Source organism: Solanum dulcamara, chromosome 6 (assembly GCF_947179165.1).
Source record: "Solanum dulcamara chromosome 6, daSolDulc1.2, whole genome shotgun sequence".
Taxonomy (NCBI): Eukaryota; Viridiplantae; Streptophyta; class Magnoliopsida; order Solanales; family Solanaceae; genus Solanum; species Solanum dulcamara.
In genome coordinates, this window is record NC_077242.1 from 79,540,713 (window position 1) to 79,551,260 (window position 10,548).

Consider the following 10,548-nt stretch of genomic DNA (forward strand, 5'->3'; position numbering starts at 1 on the left):
TATTATTATTTATAGCAATTCATAATGATATTATAATAAATTTATAATATATATTAAAAATGAATTATGCATGCAATAAAAATGTATTATAAGTGTTTTAAGATATATTATACTTGTTTGGTAACAATTTGACACAATATATTATAAGTGAATTAAAATATGTGATAAATTTTATTAAAACTATATTATAAGTGTTCAAGTGGAAAAAAAATATTATTACTATAAATGGTAAATATTTTCTTAATATAGATGTTTGAAAGATTTTTCATTGTTCAAAATAATTGAATTGTTCAAAAGGTTCAAGTTAGATGTTTGAAACTTTTTTCATATTTGTCCTTTCATTTATTGAAGTTTTATATTTTCTAGGAGATAAATTACACTACTTGCAAAGTTATATTTATGATTTTACAAAGGGCAATAGTGGAAAGTATGGTTCAAATTAAGTCCTTGAATTTTTTTCTTCATATATGTGCATTACCTCACAAATTCACTTAATATGAAACGGAGGGAGTAGCATATTTAGGTAAGTTTCCCATAAATGTTTGGTTTTGATATATTGTTTTCCGTAATAAAAAGTCTTTAAAAAAATAATCTTTATTTATTAGTTCTAAATTCTATCTCGATAGAATATGTATTTCTATTACTATGAAAATTCACAAGATTGTCCTTCAAATTCTAACAAATTAAAGAAAATTTAATATTATATCATTACTAGATAAATTGTCCATACTTTGCACATTAATGAACTATTTTTATTAACTTACTCATGATCATTTGATAATATTCATGTTTTTGAGCGAATATATTTTTTTGGTGGAAACAAAAATTTTATATCAACCAAGTGTAATATTTACAAAGCACTAGTTCCATTTGGACTCTAGAACTAGATCTCAGTGTTTATATACTTCACTATAGTAATACATGCAGTATCTAAGTAGGAATACTATTTAGGCTTTCTAGGATTCTTGACCATTTGCTCTGCTTTTGTCCTCGAATGTGGAGTTGACGCACAATCTGTCTAATTTTGTGATTAGGATTAGTATTGATAGTTTGGAATCTTCTTGCATTTCTTTCAACCTAAATGTGATAAATGATAGTAGTATAAAGAAACCGCAGTATACCAGCTCTAGGCCTATTATTTTTGACCCTTTTGGATACCCACTTAATTTCATCCTCCAAGGCAAAATGTTTCTGTTTTTATCTATCCAGTGCAGTAAAGATGTCAACATGTTATGAAAGTAGACGCAAGTAAAAAACAGATGAACTAGAACTTGAATCAATCTCTAGCTGCGAAATCATATTAAGCTAAGTAATCAGACCTCATACAAGATAGAACTTCAAAGGATCCCAAACATGAAGATTTAGCAAACAAAATTTTAAAAAATGTAAAATAGAGAAGAAAACATTTTTCAACTAATCAATACAAACAAAGTAGGATTCCTAACAGGAACATCGAGATGACAAAATAAAGATTTCTGATTCACAGTTTTTCTGATATAAGATTCAGAACAACATGTTTAACATCTAAATCAGCCACATAACGAGACAATCTTATTCATAGCAAATAAAAAGCTAAATAACATAATTCATAAGAGACCAAAACAATGAAAAACAAACAAACATAAAATATCTGCAACAAATTAAATTGACATAAAAGAAGATGCTAAAAAAAAGACTAAATTCACTCCATAAGCAACATAAACAACATATTAAACTAAAATAGATTCAAAAAGGAATTTTACCTTTTCCGGAGCAACGAACTGTGACGACGAGCAGAAGGACGATTCCACCTTCCTTCAACTCGAAAGAAGAAACAAAATCAGGATTCTAGGAGTTCAAAACATTCCTGCAACTCATAAGCTTAGAATCGAAATTTTCTTAGCTTTGGAGTATTTCGATTTAAACCCGAGGAGAGGGACTTTATATAGCACCCAACATAATTAATTTCAATATTACTATACCCCTATTTGATTTATTGTTATAATTCTGTTAAATGACATTGTTAGTCAGGGTAAATATTATCGACAATCATTTAAATAACTATCCCGCTATTAATAACCAAAAAGGATATGAGAAAATAAATAATGTAACGAGAAAGGGAGAGTCCAGAACCCAAATGATTTTCTCAACAATTAAAAATAGAAGTTTAAGAATTTAAGGTGTCGTTTGGTTATTGGTAGAGTTATGCAAGTATTAGTTATGTAAGAATAAGTTATGCAGTATTAGTTATGTAGGAATAAGTTATGCATGTATTAGTTATATAGGAATAAGTTATGCAGATATTAGTTATGTAGGTAGTTATACATGTATTAGTTATGCAAGTATTAGTTATGTAGGTATTAGTTATGCAAGTATTAGTTATGTAGGTATTATTTATGTAGAAATTACAATACATAAATTAATTTTATTGAACATTTATTAATTATAAATCAATATTCTTTTTTTAAATTATAAATCTAAAATTATAAAAATCAAAAATAATAGTATACTTGATAAACAAGTATATCTTCGCACTATGCAGATACGCTTGAAGAGGCAAAGTTCAAAATACTCAATGTCGGAGAAGGTTCTAACATTTTTGAAATCACTGCCTAGTTGTTTGTTCATTTAGTGGGTATATTCAATTTAATAAATATATGTTATGCTTTTATCCACAAAAAAAAAAAAAATCAACTATGACGTTGTAACTTTTTTTTAAAATAATAAAATGAATTGCAAAGAGCCGATGAGTAAACAGTACAATTGGTTTTCATACTTGATGAAATCATGAAATACTAGTTCAGATAAGTAGCCACTATATTTGCATAACAAACAAAATTAAAAATCCAAAATTTGGATAATAGTAACAACAATAAACAGAAATCCAGAAAAGCCCCTATTACTCTAGATTAGTCTATTCTTCCACGATAGTTTCACCATTCTTCTTGTTGTGCTTCCTAGCATACATCTGGTTCCTCGAGAACTTGGAATCCATCCCTTTGGTGGAGCTGTGACGGCGACTCTTCGATTTTTTGATTCTTGTGAGCCTTATACGACTGATTGTGTGTGGTATGATTCTTCGACTTGGCCATTTTTGATCTTTGATCTCACAATCAAACTGCCGCCGGCATTAGAATTTTCAGTAGTGATGAACAAGAATTTGCTGTAACATTGGAATATTTCCTATAAACAAATTAGGGGTAAATATGTAATTTTATTATTTTAATTCATGTATAACTAATATCTACATAACTTATTCCTCCTTCTAACCTGCATAAAATTATATATATATTTCCTCATAAGTTATGTGAGTATTAATTATATTAAATTACTAAAACACAACTAAATACCGTATAGAATTAATACATTGATAATGTTTATACAACATGTGAAACTTATCAACCAAACATTGTATAATATTAATAAAGGAATAACTTTTATTCTATTTACAAACCAAACAATATATAAAATTAATACATGTATTAGATGGACTCATATACCATAACCAATGGGCTCCTAAGTGACGCACTATTTTATTTTTTAGGAAATAAATATAATTAGAAGGAACAAAAACTAAGGTGGCGACAAAAAAAGGAAAAAAACTTGTCTTGTAAGATGCGGGAGCACAATGCTTGATATATACTGTTTGTAATAAGTGGGGAGTAGCGAATATATATTCTCTCCGGATCCTCCTCTTTTGCTCTTTTAGCAAACAGCAAAACAAGTTTTGATCGTGGCAGAATCATGTCTGCTACCTTTATTTTTCCTGTCGCCTCCTCTTCTTATCTTTCAGGTTTGCGCTCTTCTACTCAACACAACAAGTTTTTTGTTTCTTTTTCTTCCCACTTAATTTTGGATATATATTATATTTAGTTCTTAAGCATCAGACGATTCGTGAAACAAATACACTCACAACCAACACTAGTCCTAGTCGCCGCCTGGGTAGGGGTTTGATCAGTTTCACCCAGCATTCCCATTCCTCCTGTAAGTCCTACGATGCTGGAAGTGTTTTTTTTTTCTCTCTCTCTCTTAATTAATAGTGTCCATTTCTTTGTTTTAGCAGCTTGTGTAGTTGATGCCACCCGAGGACCGGATTTTGCTCTTCAAGTGTGATTCCCCCTAATCTGTACTAGCTAGCTATGAATATACATATTGGTTTGTTTCAGATGATTAATCTTGTAGTAAAACTGAACTGAATTAATGCAGTGCAATGAGGCGACCAAAGAAAGAATTAGGAAACTCTTCCATAAAGTTGAATTTTCCGTTTCTTCATACGACACTGCCTGGGTCGCAATGGTCCCTTCTCCACATTCTGCTAAAGTCCCATGTTTCCCTGAGTGCCTACACTGGGTGTTGCATAATCAACTTGAAGATGGATCATGGGGGCTTCCGCATCATCAACCCCTCTTACTTAAAGATGTTCTTTCCTCTACTTTGGCTTGTGTGCTTGCGCTTAAAAGATGGGGTGTTGGTGAACAATTAATAAGCAGGGGTGGGTATGGATTACAATCTTCTTTACCTAAAACTCCTATTTATGTTAGTTCACACTACTGCATATTGTTGTTGCAGGTTTACGTTTTATCGAGTTAAATTTTGCTTCCGCTACTGACAAGGACCAATATTCTCTAATTGGATTTGATGTCATATTCACTGGCATGCTTGAATATGCTCAACACTTATCTTTGAAGCTTCATTTAGAATCAAGAGTCTATGATGAACTGCTTCATAAAAGGGATATCCAGCTCACAAGGTATATTCTAGATTATTTCTAGATGAGCTAAATGTGGTTTCTAGTCTAGTTATATAAATCTGAGGTAGCATTTCTGTGGTTGGGCCTAGCTAAGTAAGTGTGTTAAAAAATATTGTGCAATTTGAGACAGCAACAACAACCTAGTGGAATCCCACAAGTGGGGTCTGGGGAGGGTAGGATGTACGCAGACCTTACCACTACCTCATGGAGATAGAGAGGCTGTTTCCGAAAGACCCTCTATTGTGCAATTTGAGAGATTAACTGAATTGTTCAAACTTGCCAAAGAGATGGGTATAATATAGATTCTCGTGACAAACTTACTATGCTTCAATGAGAAAATTAAAGTTCGTCAAGAAAGAAAAGCAATTTTGAAGAAAACATTATTGGGTTCTGATTTCATGTTGACCTCAGCTTATCCATATTTTCATTGAAGATTCCTTCTTCATGTTAGGTCGGACGACAGCAGCTCATTGGAGCTTAATGCTTACCTCGCTTATGTGTCAGAGGGAATGGGAGAACTTCAAGACTGGAAAATGGTTATGAAATATCAGAGGAAGAATGGTTCACTATTCAATTCACCATCTACTACAGCTGCTTCTCTGATTCGCCTTCATGATTCTGGTTGCCTCAATTACCTTCGCTCTGCATTGAAAAAGTTTGGGAATGCTGGTAAAATTTATGCACATTTATTTATTTGTGAAAGTTATGATGGCATGTTGAAGCAACTTGTCTAATGCCTATATTTCTTTCAGTTCCAACTATCTATCCAATAAATATACATGCACGCCTTTGTATGGTCGATAATCTCAAAAAACTAGGAATTTGTCGGCATTTTGCTGAGGAAATTGAGAATGTATTGGATGAAACATACAGGTAACCTTTGAAACCACAGATACCTATGGGCTTGTAGAAAAAAATTAATCCTGTTGGATTGACTCTCTCCAAGCCTACACATATGTAAGTTTTTATTTTTACAAGTCATGACATTAGCCACAAAACAAAAAAGATGCTGGCTGCAGGGGGAGGAAGAAATCTTCACAAGTGCTGCCACTTGTTCCATGGCATTCAGGATATTGCGTGGATATGGATATAATGTCTCCTCTGGTACCTCACTTGTTTGTAATCATATTAGTTTGTTTTCTTATAATGTTTTTTATTGTTCAAATAGTTTTGACGAGTTTGTCTGCATTGTAGATCCTGTAGCTCAGTTTCTGGAGCAAGAGCAATGTAGTGGGCATTTGAATGACATATATACTATGTTGGATTTATATCAAGCTTTAGAAATGATTATTGCTACAGATCAACCAGTTTCAAAGAAATTGAACTCATCAGCCTTACAATCATTGAGACAGCGACTATCAGGTGAGTTTTATCCTCCAAACGGACTCACCAGGCAGATCCATGAACAGGTACTTCCCATAAGTTGCATTATGTTTAGCTCATACTATTCTTATTGTCTCTTTGAGCTAGGGCCAACTGCTACTGTTGCTTATTTTTAGGTGGATGATATTCTTAAGTTTCCTTCTCATGCGACCTTAGAACGGGTAGCCAACAGGAGAAATATAAAGCACTATGACGTAGATAATATAAGAGTCCTAAAAACTTCATATAGGTAACTTCTTCAAATTTTTTGAGGACTGATTTTGTGATTTTTTGGTAATCCTGTGCTCCTTTTCGTCAATTACTCTTTTTCATTGCATTTTTGGGACAGTTCATCAAATTTTGGCAACAAAGATTTCTTATCCCTGGCAGTAGAAGACTTCAACTTTTGCCAATCTATTCACTGCAACGAACTAAAACAACTTGAGAGGTTCGTAACTCTTTGAACCTTGATAACTATGTGGAGACAGTTGTCCCTGAGTTGTTTTATGATAGTTAGATCAGAGATGGTATATTTATTGAAGAAAACGGGAAAAGCTTAAAGCACGTACTTCTGCTCCCGAATGTTGTTTCTTTCCTTGCTTGACGACTTCTCTTTCAACAACTTCTGTACATGACAAAAGTGGAAGTTGATTTCAACTCAAATGCAACCTTTGGCTCATAAGTTTTCTGATTTTGTTTTCCTCATTGCTTGCCAGAGGATTGATCTCTATCCTATTGGAAAAGTTATGATATCAAAATGCAAAGAGCTTTCTTCTTGCTATAGCTTTCCTGATGTGCAGATTTAAGTGTTTTGTGATATCAGGTGGTTGATGCAAAACAGATTGGACAAACTGAAGTTCGCCAGAGAGAAATCTGCATACTGCTACTTTTCTGCTGCAGCCACAATTTTTCAACCTGAACTATCTGATGCCCGCATGTCATGGGCCAAGAATGGTGTACTTACTACAGTGATTGATGATTTCTTTGATGTAGGAGGTTCTATGGAAGAATTGAACAACCTAATTCAGTTGTTTAAGAAGTACATGTTTTCGTTCATATTTTCTTTGCTCTTCATATTCCTTGGTGATTTCATCTGTGTCTTTTTATTCAAATCCCTTGGTCTTTTTGGTAGGTGGGATGTAGATGTTAGCACTGACTGCTGTTCGGATAAAGTAGGCATTATATTTTCGGCGCTTCACAGTACTATCCGTGAGATTGGAGACAAAGCATCTAAGTGGCAAGCACGTAGTGTGACAAGACACATAACTGATATTGTTAGTCTCTTTATCCAAAAAAAAAAATCTCTTTGCATTTTTTGACAACTAATAGAGATTTTGCATTCTGACATTCATATTTCATAATTCTCCCACATATTCTACACTGTTTACAGCATGGCATGCCAATTGAGATTTTTTATTTTTCTGCATAGGGATCGTAGGGAAGAAATTTTACTCTGTGGGCATGACCAGTGGCGGACCCAGGAATTTTATGAAAGGGGTTCAAAAAAAATTAAACACGCTAATCAGAAAAAAAATGTGCTTATTCGGATTCGAACCCGCGAGCTGAGACAAGCTAAGGCAAAATATTGAACCCCATTTGTCACTGAGCTAATCCTTTGGCTTATGCTCAGGGGGTTCAATGTTAAATATATACACATAAATTAAAAATTTTATCTTATATATACAGTATAATTTTTTAACGAAGGGGGTTCGGATGAACTCCCTGAACTTGCCTTGGGTCCGCCCCTGGGCATGACATACCAAATTGAAGTGTAAAAACAAAAAAGAAAATGTCCAATCACACTGAGCTCCAATTAGTTTCAAATATATATCTACCAGCTCACTCTTGGATCTTGGTAATTGATGATGTTAAGTTACTTTGCCTTTACAATCTTATACTCCCCTATAATACTAGAATTCGTATGGTTGACTTGGTTAGATTTTGGTCTAGCGTCAGACATTGGTTTGTTTATCTTTTGAAAACAAATATTTGAAATATAGAAACATGTAAACTAACCACATTCTTCTTAACTTTAAACTGATCAAAGGATAATTAAGATCATAAAAGACAAGGAAGAGTATTGTTGACCGTATGATAGTAATTGGGTCAAGTGTTATGGAACAGACGGAGCAATCTTTAGAGGAGTGTATGAATAGAGAAAAGACTCTTTAACACTTGCAGATTTGATTTACCACCTGAATATTTCATAAAGTAAGTTATAAATATACATATGTTTTGACTAGTGCATGATTTCTTAATATGTAGTCCTGTTTTTTGTAATTTTAAGAATGTATATTTGAAATATTTCCTGTTCCTTATGCTTATAATCTGTCATGACTCATGAATCAAATGCATCTGACACGATGAGTTGATCCCAAGGTACTATGTTTCAAAATAACTGGCAGAGTTAATCTAATGGGATGTAAAGATTAAATAAGGACAACTGGGTATGTTGAAGTGGTTGGTCCGATTACTCAAATGCAACGGTCAGACCAACTCTTTTTTTGAAATTTTAAAAAAAGAGTTGGGATGACCGTCAGACCAACTCTTTGCCAACATATGTGGAATTTCACAATGAAAAATGTAGTAGGAGGGAGGTTATTGCAAATTTTAACTTAGAGGGAGATCTCCTGGACTATGATTATGTAAAAGGGAGGTTAATGTGGTTAGCCCTAAGAAAAAACTGATAGAAGAAGCAGTGTGAAAGATGAAAGTATGCCCACTTAATGTAGTGTCATTTTTCTTTAGTAGACTTCGCTTCCCTTAACATTTACAACTTCACCTGATTGGTTTTCAACTTGTAAACCTTGGTCCGACTCATGAATTCAACAACATATGTATTCAAGGATAACTGTTGTTGGCCTTTATAAATTTCCCAGACTAATACCACCTATTGCATTTATAGCATGACATCATCAACCCCTTCCTTCAGCAGTGAGCGACTTTCATTAAATTTATTAGTCATGCTTTATTCTATTTTCTAAATGCCCCACTACTCGTGCTGAGAAGAGAATTCTTTGATGATGTGTTTATTAGGCATCCATGCTTTCCATTTTCTCCAGTTTGCTTGGTCAAACAACTCTCTTCATCTTGTTACACGGTTACTGTACATTTGGCATAGCTGCCTTGCTGTTCGGAGCATATTTACCTTCAACCATGCATCATCCAGGTTTCGTTGACAGCAGTTCTACTGTCACCATAAGTTACCATATAGGTTGAATTCAAGATGCTCTTTCTGTCACATAAACAATATCCCTCAGCAATAGAGCTATTGGGCCCTTTCTATATCATAAGATTCACACAATATCGTTTGTTTACAAGTGCTAATGTCTAATTTCAAATTGTGTTTGGAAGATCAAGTAGAAAATTCTTGCAATTGATTTTTTTATTATTATTTATTTATGAGTTAAGATAAAATTATGTTTGCAGTGGTTGAATCTATTGAATGCTATGTTAAGAGAAGCTGAATGGGCTAGAGATATGTCGGTGCCAACATTGGACAAATATATGGCCAATGGTTATGTATCATTTGCCCTAGGACCAATTGTCCTTCCGGCACTTTATTTTGTTGGGCCCAAGCTCCCAGATGATGTTGTGCAACATCCTGAATACCACAGTTTATTCAAGTTAGTGAGCACTTGCGGACGTCTTCTTAATGACATCAGGAGTTTTGAGGTATGTACATGCTTCATCATTTTGCACTCAAAAATTCCTGTGCTGGTTCGTCATTCCCCAAGTTTTTTGATCTGTTAATGTGTTTTTTGCAGAGAGAGTCGAAGGATGGAAAACTAAATGCTGTAACCTTGAGCGTCACTCATGGAAATGGCAGAATAAGTGAGGAAGCAGCCATTGAAGGGTTGAGTCATAGAGTTGAAATGCAAAGGAAAGAACTCCTGAAAGTGGTTTTGCAACAAGAGGGCAGCGTAGTTCCAAGTGCTTGCAAGGATTTGTTTTGGAAAATGAGCAAAGTGCTGCATCAATTTTACATCAAGGACGATGGTTTCAGTTCAATGGGGATGGCTGATACTGTGAAGGCAATTATTCATGAACCTATAACTCTTAACTACCTTGGGGATTCGAAACTGAGTACTGATTACAATTAAGAGGTCTCAACCCCTTAGATTTGGTGCTCTCTTTCGCCAGTGCATCCACAACCATTTCTGTTTTATTTAGTGCAAACAGGTTAATATCATGACCTTTCATGTAAATTTTTGGTGTTACTATGCATACTCTGTGGTGTGAATACGGACACTTCAGAATGTCTGCTACTTATTTTGAGCATGTCATCTTTATTTGATGGAACTTGATAGTTGTACTTGGCCCTCCCTTCCTTGGGAAGCAAGGCATTTATGGGCACTTCCACCTATAAATTGGATCCATTCGACACAATCTGTGAGCACAAAGTTGATCACTTGGCTTTCAATTTATCTCCGCATTACACAACAGCCCATTGTGGA

At 34.1% G+C, this 10,548-nt stretch overlaps 1 protein-coding gene across 4 annotated transcripts; it reads left to right on the forward strand.

Annotated features, from left to right (window-relative positions):
- The first annotated feature begins 3,594 nt into the window (after positions 1 to 3,594).
- LOC129891651 (ent-kaurene synthase TSP4, chloroplastic) lies at positions 3,595 to 10,480 on the forward strand. 4 transcript variants are annotated; one of them, XM_055967080.1, is made up of 15 exons: positions 3,595 to 3,772; positions 3,853 to 3,963; positions 4,040 to 4,086; positions 4,186 to 4,471; positions 4,549 to 4,729; positions 5,181 to 5,398; positions 5,482 to 5,602; positions 5,736 to 5,833; positions 5,924 to 6,138; positions 6,229 to 6,341; positions 6,441 to 6,539; positions 6,915 to 7,130; positions 7,224 to 7,365; positions 9,521 to 9,766; positions 9,859 to 10,480. In XM_055967080.1, exons 1-15 carry the CDS (start codon positions 3,724 to 3,726, stop codon positions 10,192 to 10,194), a joined length of 2,478 nt encoding a protein of 825 aa, XP_055823055.1. In that variant the 5' UTR covers positions 3,595 to 3,723; the 3' UTR covers positions 10,195 to 10,480. The 4 variants fall into 4 exon arrangements, with proteins under 4 accessions (XP_055823055.1, XP_055823056.1, XP_055823058.1 ...); XM_055967081.1 differs by having other exon boundaries at positions 4,043 to 4,086; XM_055967082.1 differs by lacking the exons at positions 3,595 to 3,772; positions 4,040 to 4,086 and having other exon boundaries at positions 3,888 to 3,963.
- Positions 10,481 to 10,548: the final 68 nt, after the last annotated feature.

What these genes read in the sequence shown, in the direction of transcription:
- LOC129891651 (XM_055967080.1), top strand. Translation starts at nt 3,724, where the DNA reads ATGTCTGCTACCTTTATTTTTCCTGTCGCCTCCTCTTCTTATCTTTCA. An exon ending in GACCGGATTTTGCTCTTCAA is followed by an intron (nt 4,087 to 4,185) that starts GTGTGATTCCCC and finishes GAATTAATGCAG; the next exon opens with TGCAATGAGGCGACCAAAGA. An exon ending in GAACTAAAACAACTTGAGAG is followed by an intron (nt 6,540 to 6,914) that starts GTTCGTAACTCT and finishes TTGTGATATCAG; the next exon opens with GTGGTTGATGCAAAACAGAT.